The following is an 18,367-nucleotide window of genomic DNA, read 5'->3' as shown; positions in this document are numbered from 1 at the left end:
TGGAATACAGGCATGACAAGTGAGATTAATGCCTGGAGCAATTTACAAGCATTTCAGAGTCTAAACACTTGATACATTCTTATAAGACTAATACCTGTTTTGAACAAATCTAATGTACAGAAGAGCTGGTTTAGTTTCCAGCTATGAGTTTGTAAGTGCTCAGATGACACCTACAGACTGGGCAAGAGCTGGCACAGCACTTTCCACATTTATGAAATTTTCTATTTAAGAGAGAGGAAATTTCAAGACAAAGAACCTTGACATTCTAGCTTAATTATGTTATATTTGTCATAAAAAAGACAATAGAATGTTATTTTTAAAAAAAACACTTCAGTTAAATCAAAGCTATCTTATAGTTTTCCTGCATGTACTTTAACTCTGCCCTTGTATCTCCTCACATCTTTACCTGTAATTTAAAATATTTACTTTACAACCTCATCCTCTTTTACTTTTAAAGCAGATCAGACACTAACTGCCCTGCTAAAACTTTACATACTAGCTTACAAACTTCTGTTACAAACCAAACCAAATCTAATGCATCTGGGACTAATATTTGACCCTTCGCTAGATCCTTCTTACTAATGTTAGGAAAATTACAAATTTCTGGTTTTGGTTCTGTACACAGTCCCGGGGAGCACCTTTTCCTCATCTACCATCATACTGCAAGACAGCCATCCCACTGTACTCTAAGCACCCTCCTAACAGATGCTAGACACCACTCTACCCCCATGCTTTCTGCTATCCTGATAGCTCGGACTTGACAAATTCATGCACTAATAAACAGAAAAATTTCCTGGAGTGTAGGGAGCTCATCCAACAGTTTCTGCAGAATCTGTTTTTTATTTAAAAAACAAATTACATTTCCAGCCCTTATGGTTGTGAATAACCTCTCAAATGTTGTTGACAATATTCCATTTTTTTCACCTGAACCCATACTGCAGAAGTGTAACCTGAAACAATTGAGGTATGAATTCTCGAATACTTAAATCCTGGCTGCTGTACACAGCCAGAATCACAAACTTTTTCCACAGTTGACCGTTCAGTGGCAGCAGTTGCACTCTGTAATCGCTACTTCAGCCATATGATGGACTATGCACCACTTGCACTCACAGCATGCCCAAGGGAATTGCTCCGTGCAATGTAGTCCATTGCCCTCTCCTACAGATACACAATGCACTGTGGCACACAGGGAGCCTTCATGTAGTTTGGCTCCATAGTACACAGGATCTGTACATCTTCATAGGTTCTTCATATTCTGACCCACTCTGTGTTTAGTGGAACCACAGGGGTTTTGCTACATGAAGGTTCTCCATGGTTGCACAGAAAGGCATGTTAAACTGCCTTTGTTCATGGCGTGTCTCATGTATCTTTCTTAGATGTATCCTTCAAAGCAGCTATATGTCTGAAAACTTGGGAGGTTTCAAGCATTCCTCTTCCATTTGTTCCAAATCTTGAGCACACTTAGAGCACTGGTGACAAGTAGGATTAATTTTCTGGATCTCCTATATGATTTCTCCAAGGTTGGTCGAGGTTGGTGCAGGAATCTGACTTTGAGTGTCCAGCCTTTAAACCTTTAATTTTTCTTTTCAATTACATTACTAATATGATGATGTATTATCTCAACCATGAGTATCTGAACTAAGTTTTTGTTGAGAATTATAAGAAGTGTACTTTCTTATCCTGTTAGAATGGGGAATAGCTGACAGTTTATTTGATGTGGTATCATTACCTTGAAGTTTCAAAGTGTGAAACTTTGTTTCAGCTGTGCTCTACAGACACAAAAATGAAGACTAGCATCTTGAGTTTATTTATTAAATATGCATAATAACATCATCATTGCTAATTTTACTCAGCAATATTCTGACACTGTCATTATTTGAAGTCTATATCAATAAGTGTTTCAGTTTATTCGTTCCAAGAAATACAGAGTTATATCCATTTAATATTGGGGCATCCGGTTATATTATCTCATAGTATACCATATTTGCCTTATGGGAGTGATGAGGTATGATTTTGAAAGCAGACGATCTCCAATACTCAGGAAGTGCAAAAATGATGCTATAACATCTTATCATTATTGCCCTTATACATTACTGTACATAGAGATTCAGACCTGTGTAATCCAATCTTAATTTATCCATGGGTCTTAGAATTCAGTCACTGTGATGAGTGATCAGTTGTGTGTCAGATGAGGTACATAGAATTTGAACTGTTGGGTTGAATGAGAAATGTGTACTTTTCTTTACAAATAGCCTAAAAGTGAGACAGAATGTGTCAAGGGGAGGAGGTCTCTTTTTTGTGTATTCACACTATATTAAATACGAGTGTGTATGATTGAGAAGATATACTAACATAATTTGTTGGTGTGATTCTGATAAGTCATGTTAAAAGCAAACTTACAGATGTTTCCATATTTTTAATGGTGTATATTCTTTTTTATTGTTGGTCCTCAGCTGAGCTAGATGCTGAGCATGCCCAGAAGGTTTTGGATATGGAGCATACCCAGCAGATGAAGCTAAAGGAGCGTCAGAAGTTCTTTGAAGAAGCCTTCCAGCAGGATATGGAGCAATACCTTTCTACAGGATACCTGCAGATAGCGGAGAGAAGAGGCAAGTTTTGAAATATCCCCCACTTAATCCATAGACCCACAACTAGAAGGCTAGTGAGAGGATTGTTTTGTTTTCCTTTTGCACTTGGTTTTATTTTGACACTTTTATTAGTAAAGTGCACAGTAAGTAAACACAGCAATGCAGTATGTTATCGGAGAGAAATGGGTTTATCTTTTTATGTTTATCTTTGTTTTATAATGCAGTACCAGCGCTAGTCAAGGAAGAACATAATTATTGCTGAGTACAGTATTTTACTATGCTGCAGGTGTGAAAGACAGGGATATATCCTGTACTTGGAAAATAAAGTAATCAGAAGAAGGAATAGGGTTGCATCTCCATTTGCACACTGACATTAGCATTGTTTGAGACTTTTAGTAATATGCATACTTAAGGTATTTCTTTGGCTTACCTGTTATATAGTCAGTTTTACTGCAAAACAAAAGGTAAATAAGAGTTCATATGAAAGCTATAAAATGATCATTTTAGTCATTACTAATCTTTGATATTTGAAGTACTATAATTGTGGCAGAGTCAAAACAAGCTTCTTTTGGGGGCAACTGAAAGTACTTGTACATTTTTAAATATGTTTATTACTAATCGGAAGTTTGCACTTGTCTTTAATGGTGTGAAGTCTCCATATGGGACAATACATTGGACATTTGTCTAGGTCGGGGTGGCCAAACAACAGTTTGCAAGCTGCATGTGGCTCTTTTACAGTTAAAATGTGGCTTGCAGAGCCCCACCCCCCTTTTCTCCACCTACCAGACTGGATGGGAGGAAAGTGAGGCTTTTGCCCTCCAGCGGGGTGGTGGGGCTAGGGATTTCTGCCAGAGATGACTGGTTCCTCCTGACAGTGGGGCGGAGTTGGGGGGGACACACAATTTAAAGGTCCCCCCCCCCAACAGCTTGAGTCACGCCCTCCCTCTGAGTGCTGCATGGAATGGGAGCTGCAGGGAGGGGCTGCTGCTTTAGCTCCGTGGAGAGAGGCAGCAGCAAAAGAAGTGGCTCTCTGCAGCTCCCAGCTTGCTGGCTCCAGCAGCTTCTGTGCAGGGAGTGGGCTCAGCAGCACCATGTGACTGAGCTAGGTCAGCAAACCCTGGCAAAAATCTGTGGGGCACACCTGTTGGGTCTCAGGGCTTCAGTAGGAGTGGGTTTGAAGCCCCCAAGCCTGGGCAGACACCTCCCACAGGGCTGAAGCCCTGAGACCCCCTTACCCACAGGGCTGAAGCCCCGAGCCCCGGCAGGCTTGCCCCAGCTCTTGAACTTCTGAAGATTGTTATATGCAGCTCGGAGAGTCAGTAAGTATCGCCAACCTTGGTTTAGGCTCCGCGCTACTGTCTGCTACCACTGATCACATGGGTGGGTTAAATGGGAAGAAAGAACACCTGCCTTTTGAGAATTACAACTCTTCCTTGCATTTTCACAACTCCTGTGTGTTAATACTTTGTCCAGTCTTGTACTTTTTCTTTCTTGAGAGGTTTTTGTTAAACGTGCAGCTGGGGAATAGAGTTGTGACACCGGAAGAAGAAAAGGGTTGGATTAGTAAGCACCTTTGGGCAGGTCTGTCTCTTCACAGGCATTCCTATAGCACCTGCATGACAGGACACTGATCCTTATTGTGGCTTCTGAGTTGTCTTTTTTTTTTTTCTTCTTCTCAGCATATGCGCAACGTGCCTCAGGTGGCATTTGACCAGGATTCATCACAGAGTTTGGTCCATTGGTTGGATCATTAGCTTCCCCAGTTTGGGCCGGGTACTGAGGGAGAGTGTGATATGAATGCTGATCCATGCTGCGCTGTCCCCCCAGCTTCTGGGTGCTAGTAATACAAATATTAATACTAATAAAATACCTTTTCGCAAAGATAATGAGGGCAGCCTGTTCTAAAACAATGAGAGCAAGAAACAAAGAAGTCTATCCTGCTTTTGTAGGTTCCGAGACTGCCTCTGAGAAGCTATTTATAATTCATATCAAAAAGCTATAAATACAGTAACCTGTATTGTTACCAAGATCATACCTTGTTGTTTTGTCTTTCTAAGTGATTACCAAAGCTGTTTCCTATCAATAATCAAGTTTCCTTGTTTGTCAATGTATGTCAATATTTACGTTTTGAGAATAGCTGTTTAATAGTCAAGGATGCAGTACAGTAATGTGGCAATTGTGGAAGCCTTTGTAATAACATCTTGGGTGATCACTCTCCTTACAATGTGTATGATAACACCCATATTTTCACGTTCTGTGTGCATATAAATCTCCTCACTGTATTTTCCACTAAATGCGTCCGATGAAGTGAGCTGTAGCTCACGAAAGCTTATGCTCAAATAAATTGGTTAGTCTCTAAGGTGCCACAAGTCCTCCTTTTCTTTTTGCGAATACAGACTAACACGGCTGCTACTCTGAAACATTACAAAGCTGATGGTCTTTGCCTAGAACATGCGCTGCATTGTCAATTCACTTATATTGTTTGTTGCTGCAGAGCCAATCGGAAGTATGTCTTCCATGGAGGTGAATGTGGACATGCTAGAACAGATGGACCTGATGGACATGTCTGACCAAGAAGCACTGGATGTCTTCTTGAACTCAGGAGGAGAGGACGATAGCATACTATCTCCCATGTTGGGTATGAAATGAACAGTTAGGGCATGCCTTGTAAATTATCTAGTTGTGCTTGCACTAATAAATCACTAGGACTCTAATCTAGAATGTATAGTGTTTCATACTGTATCTGTTCTCTAAAGGTTAGTATTTCCTACAGAACCTCAGTCATGATGCATAAGAGCTTACTGCAAAGCTGCTTGACTTTCCAGGAGACCTTTTTTTTTCCTCTGGCCCTAGACATCCCTCTGTGTGTCTTGGGGTTAGATGACTTGTACATTTTTGTTTTTTAGGGTGAGAAAAGAATCTACTTTACAGGATCTTTGGCTTTATATATATATATATATAAAGTGGTCAATTGGCATTTTAATTATATATATATAAACCCATTGAACTTAAAGCTGTTAAAAGCTGTTATTGTTGAATTTCTTTGTGGTAGTTAAGCTTTTTTTTTTTAAGTAGAATACTTTTCCCATAATTAGTCTTGAATTTTGTCATTTTGAAGCAAGCCATGACCACTTTCATCACAAAAGTTGCTCAAAGATGTAGTCTCTGTCAAGGCTCACAGGGAGATGTTTGGGCTGGAACTCAGCATTAAATGATTGCTTTTCTGGAGTTTCTGTGCACTGGTGTATTCAGGTATGTTACTTTACTAATTTGAAGAGAATAACTTACAGTAGGACTGAGACATTCAGAATTACTTTATATGACCTGGTACTCTGTTCAACTTGTACTCTGGTTTTATTTATTCAGAGAGTAAGTAGCTTATAAAATATATTTCTTTGATCCATGTTTATCTGAGCCATGTTACAGGTAGTGCTGTAAACTTTTTTCTCTTAAAAACTGAGGAATGCTGCCATTCCTCCCCTTAAATCAAAACTCACTCAGTTTCTCTTCGCTTTCAGGTACTGACTTGGTATTCCAAAGCAGCGGTTCTCAAACTGTGGGTCACGACCCTGTTTTAATGGGGTCACCAGGGCTCATGTTAGACTTGCTGAGGCTCGGGGCCAAAGTTGAAGCCTGAGCCCCACTGCCCTGGGTGGTGGGGCTTGGGCTGTGGCTCCCCCACTAGAGGCGGCAGGGCTCGGGTAGGCTCAGGCTTTGTTTCTCCCTCCCCAACCCCATGTAATAATTTTTGTTGTCAGAAGGGGGTCGTGGTGCAATGAAATTTGAGAATCCCTGTTCTAAAGCAATTACATTATTTTATATCCTTTGTGAATTTTTTAAATATATTAAGATAGTGTGATTTAACATACCTTGATATATGGAGATGTACTGGGACCTCTTACTGTAGCATGCCTGAACAGTCTAGCTGTTGGTTGCAGGAGATTATAGATACTTGGTCACCTCAAGTAGTTGCTGTACATTAAAATTTTGTCCTACAGGCTGCAAAATTTTTGTTCTCACCAAAATTCCTTCCTCCAAAAAAAAGAAAAAAAAAAATCAAAGCCAGAAGATTTTAGGAAAAGTGGTGTCAAAAATAACTGACTTTAAACCTAATGATATTCAACCTGCATTTTCAGAGGAAAGAAAGTGTTTTACTTAATGTATTGATAGTGAAAGTAAAAGATTGTCTGAAACCACCCTCTACTTTAGAGTAAGTTTGTCACAAATGTATTGGAGGAAGGGGGTGTGTGTGAAATTTCCTGGAGTTAATTCTCCTGTCAAGATTAGTTGTATGCCCTGGATATGAAAAACACTTACTCCCATAACACTGTTACTTCCTTTGGTTAGCATGAAGTGTCTAAATTCTTATTGCTGAAACTTAATTCAGAGGGTTGTGTTTTAAAGTGTCATCTAGTCTGTGCATTTATTAACATTTTGTCACAGTTGGAATTGGAATTACTTACAGATTTAAAAAAAAGTTAAAGCTAACTAACATTCTATAATACACAGGTTAAAGAAAGAGTGCCTGTACATCTGGATATAGTGCTTAAATTATTCAAAAGTAAAAAGGTTGGTTTGAAAGTCATAAGATACATATAGTACATAATCTGCAGTATCCCAAATTAAGGTTAATAAATTCAGTGATACAGTTAAAGTATTAGCATCCAATTAACAGGTACCTCACTCAGAAAGGTTATACTAAGAATAGCTTGTGGAATGCAAATATAGCAATGAGTGAAGATTGCCCTTCAGTATTCGAGAATTTAGGATAGGTTGACCCTTAGAAAATACAATCCATCAGGGAAGTATGTCAATTACTTTCCTGACTTTTTCTCAATGGCACTCGAGCTCATCTCTCCTGTTATTGCTGATGTCCGGTGATGTGTTAGAGATAGTTGTCCCTCGACCACCTGATGGTGTCTGACACCATGAGTTGCTGCATCAGTCGAGCACAGTGCTGACCAATTCTGCATTCTTGCAACATTCGCTCGTTACTGGGTTCCCATGGGCCCAGAGCTCCGATGATGAGCATGTGAGTTTGAACCTCATAACCCCTAGCTCTCAAGGTGTCCCAGCTTTCGAGATCAGACATCGTGGAAGGCCGGGGTCCTGTTTTCAAGGGGAACTATGACATCCACCATGACTATCTTCTTCTAGTCCTTGTTAGTGATGTCCGGTCACAGTTGGCTATCTGTTCCGGGGATGGCAGGGGTCACAGCCACCTTCCCTACAGGTGGTGGGATGGCTCTAACAAGGCGATCTTGGATGGCATTGCGGTGCAGCTGCCGGGCTCTGGAATGGGGCTTGCCGCTACACAAAGATGTGGGGTAGCGTCTCATTGGCATAGCCGCACTTCCTGTATCACTTGTCCTGATTCCCATGGCAGATGGCTCAGTTCAGCAGGACACAGTTGAGCTGGGCCCTGTAGATGAACTTCCAGTCAGCAAATTGGGTGAAGCTGCCCCCGAGGAGGAAGTGGTTGCTGGCGTCCCACTTGCATGTTACCTTGAAGGCCTTCCCCTGATCTGGCTTCCATTTCAGGTTTTCCATGTACTGCCAGGGGATGGCATCCTTCAGGGTCCTCTCCAGCACGGTTCTAGCTGTCAGAGTGATGATTGTGTGCTCTGCATTTTTCACTTGTGGCACCAGGACTCCCAGCTCCTGGCGTTCCTCACACCAAGTCCAGTGGCAGCCGATATGTTTCTCCAGTCTTTGCGTAGCATTGCAGGGATAAGTCCAGAGCGAAACAAAGTCTCTCCCAAATTCAACTGCCAGGGAGCCACTCAGGTATGTGATGATTCGCTTCCAGATGACATCATGCAGAGCACTCGAGGGACGTTGGCATGGCCCTTCCTGTGTGACATGTACACCAGTTCATTGCTGGTGTTCTGGGGAAGAAACATCCACTTCTTCACTAGCTGCCTGATGGTGTTGTCCACCTTGTTCAGAGGTACCTTCACCATGGCAGATCCCCTCAGAACAAATGAAATACGGGGGATTAGGAAGGTGTTCAAGGCACTAATCTGCCATCATGGTGCCAGTCGGGAACAGTTGATCTTGGCCACATCTTGTAGGATCTCGGCAATGGTATCCTCAGGTGTCTGCCCATCATCCAGGAAGATCATGGGTTCACCTTGGATCTGGAACGGCGTCGCCTGGACTGAGTCCCTTCTACTGCTGTCAATATGCGGGATGCACATTTCCTAGCATTGAGGTGGAGCCCCATCCAGTTGGCAGCCCAGCTGGTGACATCGAGTATTTGTTGGAGACTCTCTGAGTTGTCTGAAATGAGGGCCAGATCATCTGCCTAGGCCAGGATATTTAGCCTGTTGCCATATAGGACCTTGTGCGCGAGCAGAATGGGTGGAAATGCATAGAAAAGATGGTCCTTCCAGGGAAGAAGGAACATATCTGTGAGTAAGCCCAGCTGATGACTGTGAAAAGAGCAGAACTGTGGACACTTCCTATTGTACTTTGTCGCACATAGGTCTATCTGTAGAGTTCCCCTCCTCTGGAAAAAGTCTCTCACAATATCCAGGCAAATGGACCATTTGTGGTTGGAGAAGGATCTGCTGAGATGATCCACTAACATATTTTGTATCCCTGGAAGGTGCAGAAATTCCTTCTTGACTCCCACATAGAGCGATCAGTTAGATTCTGAGCATAGGAGCAAGAACCAGACAGCCAACATCAGACAAACCAGAAGCAAAGGAACCCTCAGGGCTGCTGAGCCCTGCCCCCCATCATCCCAAACTACCCTGTCCTACAATTGCACTCATACATTTGTCTTTAGGGGTTACTGATTCTATTATTGGTTTCCAATTAGAAGAGCTGGGGGTGGTAGAACTCTAGTCCCAGAATCAAGGTTATCAAATTCAATAGCTGGTTGGGAATCTGTGTGAACAATGATGACACTCACGTGGAGGGCAACGCAAAGCTTTAACCACTTATTTTAACACAATTAGGAAAGACATGCATGCTCCAAACCACATAAAAGGTGGCAAAAATAGAGTTAAACTAGTATCTTGTACCATTCCTCGCATATACTCACCCCCTTTCTTGGGGATTTGGTGGTCCTGCTGTGTCCCTGGCATGGCAAATGAGTCCCATGGTACAGATTCTGCCTGACAGCGTAGTCTGGCCTATTAGAGGGCCTAAGGTCTGTCATAAATATTCATACAAATGTCCATCTTCCTTGTTAATGTTTAACTTCCTCACCTGCCTTATCCTATAGGTTAGTTAGTATATTAATGATTTCAGCTTATTGCCATATACATCAATTTGTTACCAAGGCATCTATAATAAAATAGCCAAGTTCATTGTTCCTGTAGTTACCTGGTATTGTTTTGTACAGAATCTCCCCCTTAAGCACACTATTCCCAATTCCCCAAAACTCAAGCTGACCTTTTGGCCACTTATCTGTGCCAGAGTTCATAGGCCTCAGCTAATGCCTTATAGGATGCAACCTGTAGGTTCTTTGTGTTACTGATAAGCAAACTAAAATGCTAAAGCTAGCTTGATGGGCTACATGCTCTCTTAAAACTAAATTGTTTGCCCGCACGAGTTCTGTTAGGAGCCTGTTCCAGAACTTAGTGCATACTGAGTGCAAATTTTTCCAGTTTTTCTTTACATATTCAGTTATTAGCTTCCTAAGTCAGCTTGTGCGCAGACACAAAATTGTATTGCATGGAGAGGCAGCGTGGTCTAAGGGATAGGATATTGGCCTGGGACTATAGAGATCTGGGTTCTATTCTTGGGTCTGCCATTGATCTGCTTTGTGATAAGTCACTTCCCCTCTTTGTGCCACCATTTCCCTTCCCACCCTTTGTCTGGAGTGCAAGCTTTTTGTACAGAGAGACAGTCTCTGCCCTAGTGCCTAGCAAAATAGACTCCACTTCTCTGTTGCAGCCTCCTCGTGCTACTGTTATGTAATGTATTTTCTTATTCTTTGGTTGTGTTAACTTAATTCTGTGAGACTAGCTGAGACAGCAAGAATCAACCTTAGAGCAGTTTAGTGCCTACTGAGCTTGAGCAATATGTGGAAGGACACTTTCTAGCCTTGGAACGTGAGCACACTGCACCATTTTAAACTAAAGTCCTCATTCTCCCATCTCCTATAATTTAATTCCTTCCTTCCTTCCAGAATTGTCTGTCTGTATGGAATTTTACATGTAGGGGGTGGGGGTGTGTGTGTGTTTTGCTTTTGTATTTGAACTAGTTGGACACTGAATTTTCCCCTCTTCTACTACAAAATACACATGTACTAACTGGATGATTTTGTCTTGGTTAACACGTTTTCATTACTTTTTTGGTCCTTGCTACCTCTGATTTGAGTTACAGCTATGGGAAATTTGGCTATGTACAGGAGGAAAGTGCATTTGTGTACAGCTTTAGAACAGCAGGTCTCAGGGGCCCCCAGCTCCATTTTAATAGGGTCAGCAGGGCTGGTGTTAGAGTTGCTGGGGCCTGTGGTCAAAGCCAAAGCCTTGGGCAGCAGGGCTCAGGTTACAGGCTCTCTGCCTCTGCCCAGGGCTGTAGCCCTTGGGTTTCCACTTTGGCCCCCCATGCAAGGTGGCAGGGCTCAGGTTCATGTAGTAATTTTTGTTGTCAGAAGGGGGTTGCAGTGCTATGAAGTTGGAGAACTCCTGCTTTAGAAGATTAGTTTTGCTGTACTAGTCCACTTCATTCCAAAAAGTAAAACAAACTCATGGGTTTGCAGTTCAGTTACTGTTAAGTGGGTTATACTAAAATGTTCCCGTAAAACACAGAGCATTATTTGAGGACAATGGGAGATTGACTCAGACATGTGACAAAACAATTAACAGCACTTCTCCTCTCTCTCTCTTCCACCTCCCTTTAGAGTGTTGCTTGGGACCAACATACACTATTACATTAAAATTTGGAGAGCCTAATCATGTACTTTAGCCCCCAAGCAACACTTCCCATCCTACAACCCTCCTCTTGCCCATTGGAAGAGAGCTCTTCCACAATAACTGTCAACCTTCCTTGTTCTATCCCTCTTTTCTTATTTAACTTATTGAGTTGTCCTTAACCATCTACTGGAGACTTACAGATAACTGCAGCTAAGGCTTTACCTTGGGGAGCTTGAAGTATTAAATGGTGAAATTCTGCTGCAGACTTTAAAAATTGTCAGCTCAAAAAACCCCTCTCTGTAGGAAGGGGTGGAGAGGAAGGATAGCTTTGTTAAGCATGAGACTGGCAAAGCTGGTAATCAAACCCAGATCTCAAAGACTTCCTCTGACACCGTGGATGAATCTTAATTCCCCATGTGTGAATACTACGGTCTTTCTTTCATCCTTTGTCTTATGAGCATTTTGGGGCAGAGACTGTCTTTAGTATAAGGAGGCTCTCATCCTAGGTTTGGGCTACACAGGAATACTCAAAAAAGCTAATCTGAATGAACTAAAGCTGTGAATATAAACTGCATTAAACTCCTGTGTTGACATTCAAACCAAATTAAGGCCCCTTTTAATTCATTTCAAAGCTATTCAGAATTAGTGTTCCAGTGTAGATAAACCCTTGGTCGTGGCCTCTTCCTGCTAATGCAATACAAACAGTAAATTGTTTTGCAGTAGATGCAGAAATCTGAATTGGCTTTGGTCACATATACCAGAATCACTAACCGTTACAGGGAGAATTGAAGGGTCATCACCAGCAACCAGCACAAAGTTCAGCTGTGACTCTTGCTTAGTCTCCCTACTTGATCTAAATTATCTGCATGATTTAGACGGGGAGAAACAATTTCTAAAGGTGCTAGGACTCAAACCACTTTGGGCTTTACAGACCAAACTCTCTATCTTAAAGTACACCTGGAAACAAATGGAGAAGTGCAGTCCATAGAGTGGATGTGTAAAATGCCTCAGTTGTGGACCACCAGTTGGCTTGTCAGTCATTGCATTAATGGCTCTGTGCTAGTACATCCAGGCTGACATGTTAACCACCCTGCTGAACAGTGATCCATTTTAACATTAAGAACAGCATAATCAGCCCCCGTCAATATCATACAGACTACGGCTCAATAGATGGATTTAATGGGTTTGTTTTTTTTCCTTTCCTTACTTTTTGAAGGGCCTGAATCCAAAACCTGTCAGAATGAAATAAGCCTTCAGGTTCCAAGACAGTCTGAATTAAGGCAAAAATTGTCTTCATCATCATCAATCTGGACTGACTCTGCCAGCCAGGATACCAGTGAAGTAGGAGAGTCTCCTGTTATCCAGTCTGATGAGGAGGAAGTTCAAGTGGATACTGCCCTTGCTGCTGTAAATAGTGAAAGAAAAGGTACTTCAGACGTCAGTGATGAAAGTGACTCTCAGACTGTTTGAATCCTAGCACCATATCCTCTAAGAATGTTTGACTTTTACATGAACAAAGCACTCACCCATGGTGTAGAAATTAGTTAACTAATCATGAAAGCCAGATCATTATTAGTCTATAATATTGCCAGTCGTGGATATTTTTTTTTAATTGCCTAAACCACTTACTTTAATAAAGTTTTGAGGGTTTTTGGAGCAGTCAAGCTTTGTATATACTGTGTATAGAACTAACAGGGAGATTGCATACTTTGACTAATCTTTAAATTCCTTAACACTGATCTCACAATGTTCCTTATCTGCATGTTTGAGCTATGTAGCTGAATATAGAAGATTCACCTTACATACTGCCTAAAACATTGATGCGGCAGCATCCGCACCCCCACTGTTTTGAATTTATTGAGGATAACTTTAGCTACAAATGAAATAAATACTTACCAAGGGATGGGAGTTGCACATTGAAATCTTACCCTTCTGCTGGAGCAGCCATCTTAGCATTGTTATAAGCATGCTCCTTTTTTTAAATAAAGTATTTCTATCCCAGCCTTGTCTTCCTACTTATACCAAAACCTTTTCTGCAAGTTCATTTTATAATGGGTATTTTGGGAGAATCATTTAATGATTAGAAAACCTAAGCATGCAGCTTTTGCGTTTTTGCTAAATCTGCTGTTCTACAGTAACTTCAGTTTGACCACATCTTGATAACAGGGGGGAAAAAATGACTGCACTGTAACTTAACTCAAAGTTTGTATGAGGTCTACATAAACAGCTGGGTGTATCTGCCCTCCTTGAGGCCTAAGGAGCCTCATATCAATATGAAGCTGCTCCTGCACTGAGGGACAGGGAAATCTAGCCTGAGGAAGCTAAAAATAAAAGGTGACTGGCAACAGACAGATATTACCTTCCAAAAGACTCTCCTTCCTGGTAGTTAGTGGCTTGGAAAGAGGTAGTCCCCATATCCAGCCCCCTGGGAACTGGCCAGTTTCCTAAGGATTCAGCTGTTTTGCTTGCTTTTTGGTAGAGTGTTTCCTGTCTTAGCACTGTGGAAATTAAATCTGGAAACAATCTTCTGCATGATAAGTTAACTTATTTCAATTTAATGAATAAAAGTTTAACCCCTTCTTAAAAAAATAGCTCATTTCACTCACTCACCTCCCAGAAGACAGACAAAGTGTCCAAAAAAAGTTTTGTTTTTATTAAACCTTGTAGTACAAACCTGAAAAGTAAACAAAAACTGGCAATAAACAACATGAAGTCTTTCCTTACAAGGAAAGAGAGCAGAGCAGCGCTAATAAATTAAATGTCAAACTGTAAGCCATTGTCAGAAGTTTACTGTCAAGAGGGAAAAGTACACAGCAAGGCCATAAAAACCAGACAACCACATTTAAAAAACACTTGACTCTGTTTATGTTATTGTTAAATATTCCAAAACAGTTCAGTCTTCTGCAACAACAACCAACAAATTGTATTATAGGACTTTCCTGACAGTCACCACTGGCAAGCTCAGTGCAATATGGGTAGCTACGGTATTGTTGAATTCAATTATGAAACAAAACAGTTTGTGAAAACATTTTCCCTTTTTTATTCCACACATACTGTACACACAACCAGAAAAGGGCAACAGCTACTCCATTATTATTTTTTGTTGTTGTTCAGTGATGTAAGCAGCACTTATAAATGTTACAAGAAAAACCCTGTAAGCATCCAATCCAACCGATGAAGAAAGTGAAACGTAAGGCTTTTCTTCATCTTGTCTCTATACCACCCCACCCCCCACCCCAAGAAAAGGCTCAAGTATTTAAAACAATTTACAGGCATATATACAAAAGATGTGATTTTTTTTTGTTACACTATGAAGAGAAAAAATAGACAAGATGAGAGCAAATGCATTTTCACATTCAAAAGAAATATGCAGACCTGCTAGTGGCTCTAAATGTGATCATATAATGAAAAATTCAAAACAAAAAATTAATGCTGACTGTGTAGAGATGGGGAAAACAGCAGTGGAATGGAAATGGAATGTTAGAAAGATTGCACATCTATGACAAAGAAGCACTTATGGCTTCAATCACTTATTTTTTTAAAGGATGCTATTGAAGGGTTTTTGATAAAGTAGCCAACAGCACCAAAAAATAACAGAATGGATTTCCTAATGAAATCAGGCACAGTTTTCCCTCATTTGACTCCCTCAAGGCAGGCAGTCTTTTTTTCCATCTCTCCCCCACACCCACCCCCCCACCCTCCCTCCCTCCCTCAAACAGATGCATAGTGATGTGCTGGTAAAAGAGAACATATTTACTCCGAATCTCCTCATTTTGCTTATGGTTAGGAAACAAAGTCCATCTTCAGCTGCCATAACCTCCCAAAGAAAGTGTGTATTCTCCAATTTAAAAAATTACAAAACTCATCTTGCCTGTGACAGAATAAAAGACAGCCAAAAGTAAAGCAATTTCTTTCAAGTTTTGTTCCTATCCCTTTTCTCTCTAGAAAATCTGCTCACATGACTGGAGAACAAATTATAAAACACATCAAACTTTAACCTATTCAAAAATGGGTTAAAAGCCTTTTTTCACAGTTACCAAAAAAGGCTTTTTTCAGCCATAGGGACAGTACAAATTAATATTTATCAGCCCCCTTGCCGGTTTTAAAACAGTGAACATACAGCAGTTTAAAAAAATTTGACTGCTGTATATAACTATCCTAAGTACAAAAAAAATTCAACAGTTTAATGCTAAAACAAAATTAGTTCTCTAAAACCAGAAGAAAATCTTCTTTAGAGCTAGTGCAAAGACAGCTTGTATTCTACAGCAAGTACTCCAAACTATGGTATAATAATTACAAAAAAATATATATAAATCGACAAAATGAGTGTTGGCATCTTCAGGATTAACTTGAAGCACTTTTGGATGAACTGGAGGATGAAAGCCTAGATGATGGCACGTCGACTGTTGCTCTCTTACGAGGTCCTCTTTTTGGTGTAGGCTTGCTGATACAGTTCTCGATGTTGCCATTTTTACCAGAGACTTTCCCACAGAGATTGACTAGACTGATTATTTGTTCCTGTTCAGAGAGGGAAAAAACAACAGAGTTAGTATCTTTTTTCCCAGCTGCCTAAGATACCAGTTTTAAAAGCAACCCTATTAACAGAATCCTGGCAGGGATGTTCTGTTCAGTATCGTAGAACTGTAAGGGTTGAGAAGGTTCTCAAATGATCCTAGTGGCTGCTCAGCCGCTCACCAAATTTAAAGACAATAGTCTGAAAATGAAAAAGGAGACACTGCACAAAATGCCAAACTATAAATACAGTAGTTTGTCGAGCATCTGGCAAGAAAGACATGAGTAGCACTGCGCCCCAGGGTGCAATGCCTGGAATGGGGAGCTGAGGCCAGACCCACAGGTCAGGAACCACCACAGCAGGCTCACTCTCCAGTCCCCTCATTGGGCCAGGATTACTCACTCAAATTTGAAGTTACGCTACCCCATGATATTTTCATCACAGTGCTGAATCTGCAGCCCTAGCCATGTGTTAGAAACAGCTGAAAGGTCAGAGTCTCAAAATGCTTCGGACACTGAAAGACTGATTACACAGAGCTGCTCCTGCCACCCACAGGTCCTGCTAACAACAAACTACTACTTCTTGATGTGTGAACAAGTACAGCTCCCAAAACACCCCCCCCCCCGCCCAGCAGCCTCTCTGCTCTGCTGCTGCCATTGTTAATCTTCTGTTCTCCAGGATCACACCTAAACTACTGAATCGCATTGTGCTGATTTGGTTTCTAATTTGCCTCAAATCACTACTGTGACTCCATCCACCAACACTACAAGATTACCAGTAAAGTTTCAGGCTGGCCTCATGGTAAGTCAAAATTTACTTTAATTTAGTGAGAGCTTGTATTGAAGTTACTGTAAACTGACAAACAAAAGTACATTATAATTACAAGGGTCCCAACCCAATAAACACCTGCCCCCGAATACTCTCCGCCTTTATAGGTGACGACTTACAGCTCTCCTAACTGATGTGATCTTGTATTTTCTCTTTTTACTTATAGTGTTTTTGATGGCCAAAATGCCAACAATAAGCATATTCCTGCTGTACCAGAAATTGCATGCAAGTTCTCCTGAGTACTTGGAGCCTCTGTCAGACTAGGCAGGAGCCAGGAAATAAGTCTAGGCTCAAATATCCAACTCTGGAGGTCATCTGGCATCACCAACCTCAAGAATGCAAACTATATTGTACAGACCTCGTCATAACGATACATCATTTTCAGTCCCCGACACGTCTTCTGTTTTTCCACATGCCGGAGGGCACATTCCAGGCAGAAGACAACATTTTCATTCTCCTGTACGACCTAACAAAAATACAGATAGAAAACATTAATATGATTCAAATCACAGTCACATCTCACACACGTGGTATACCCAAAATAGGGTTTTTTTCTGGGGTGGCGAGCAGGAGGAGAGAGGGAGACTAGAAGAACTTGTGCTAAGTGACTGGAGTAGGTGGGATAGCCGAATTAATACAAGGACAAAGTCTGTGCTGACTTTCTTCTCTTCCCCTCCCAACTAAGTATTTATTTGAGTATTTAGCCATCATCGTGGACAAATACCAGGTCTGTAAGAAGACGAGGAGGTTAATGAATCTCCCTGGTTCCAGGGAAAGAATACAAGTCTGAGTGATTTGCTGCATCCACTGCTGAGAAAAAAAATGTTCACAGGTGCACCTGCTGCCAAACCACCTTGAGATATGAGCTCATCATAACCCAAGGCCTGCTCAGCGTTTGAATGAGACCCCTCCACTTCAACTGCCCTGCTCACCCAGTGCCCCATTTCAGCATTAACGGATACTGGTCCGTGGCAGGTGCCAGTCTTTGAGATGAAGCATAACAGAAGACCTGGCCATCTGAGGGGTTTAGCTACACTAGAGCCCTTCTCTCAAGAGGGGGCTGCCATGAAATTCTTTACAAATTCCAGTGTGTGTTTACATTGAAGCTACTTAAATTCCCCTTGCAGTTCCAACAGGATACAGCAATGTTCACACGTCCTATCTTAAACCCTAGGATACTAATGCTTTGTGGTGTTAAACTACAGATGTATTCTGCCCAGGGGTGGCAGAGGTATTGCTGAATACAGGATATTGTTGCAAGTTTCTATGGAATCTCTCTGGATGAAAGGTGCCACAGAATTTTAAGATACTGTTAGGAGCTGAGCTGCCTTGACAAGGCTCTGAGGGCAGCACAGCCCTTCGTTACTATATTGCATGCCAGAGGCAGAAGGATAAGCAAGAGATTAATATGAAGGATGGGATGAGCTAAAGATGAAGGAAAAAGTACCTACTGCATTTTGCATACTACTAGCAGTCTAAATAATATACATAAGAAAAAACCAGCAGTAATAATGAACAGACACAAGCTATATACTCTGAGTACACAGCTCTGTCAGCATCTTACA

General features: G+C 41.3%; 2 protein-coding genes across 7 annotated transcripts in view; one reads left to right on the top strand and one right to left on the bottom strand.

The window, feature by feature from the left end:
* The window catches only part of DTNBP1 (dystrobrevin binding protein 1), a 182,551-nt gene extending 164,348 nt beyond the window's left edge, over positions 1–18,203 (top strand). For all 6 annotated transcript variants that reach the window (XM_073331954.1, XM_073331955.1, XM_073331953.1 and 3 more), the window contains 3 exons: positions 2,454–2,609; positions 5,083–5,226; positions 12,678–18,203. In XM_073331954.1, coding sequence (XP_073188055.1) covers positions 2,454–2,609; positions 5,083–5,226; positions 12,678–12,931 — 554 coding nt within the window. In that variant the 3' untranslated portion in view covers positions 12,932–18,203. The remainder of the gene's footprint in view (positions 1–2,453; positions 2,610–5,082; positions 5,227–12,677) is intronic.
* Positions 14,229–18,367, bottom strand: part of JARID2 (jumonji and AT-rich interaction domain containing 2) — a 307,763-nt gene continuing 303,624 nt past the window's right edge. The window contains exons 17-18 of the mRNA XM_073331950.1: positions 17,161–17,268; positions 14,229–15,979 (exon numbers count right to left, since the gene is read on the bottom strand). Of these exons, the coding sequence (XP_073188051.1) occupies positions 15,806–15,979; positions 17,161–17,268 (282 nt within the window). The 3' untranslated portion in view covers positions 14,229–15,805. The remainder of the gene's footprint in view (positions 15,980–17,160; positions 17,269–18,367) is intronic.

This window comes from Lepidochelys kempii, chromosome 2 (genome assembly GCF_965140265.1).
Source record: "Lepidochelys kempii isolate rLepKem1 chromosome 2, rLepKem1.hap2, whole genome shotgun sequence".
Taxonomy (NCBI): domain Eukaryota; kingdom Metazoa; phylum Chordata; order Testudines; family Cheloniidae; genus Lepidochelys; species Lepidochelys kempii.
This window is presented reverse-complemented; position numbering and strand designations above follow the sequence as displayed.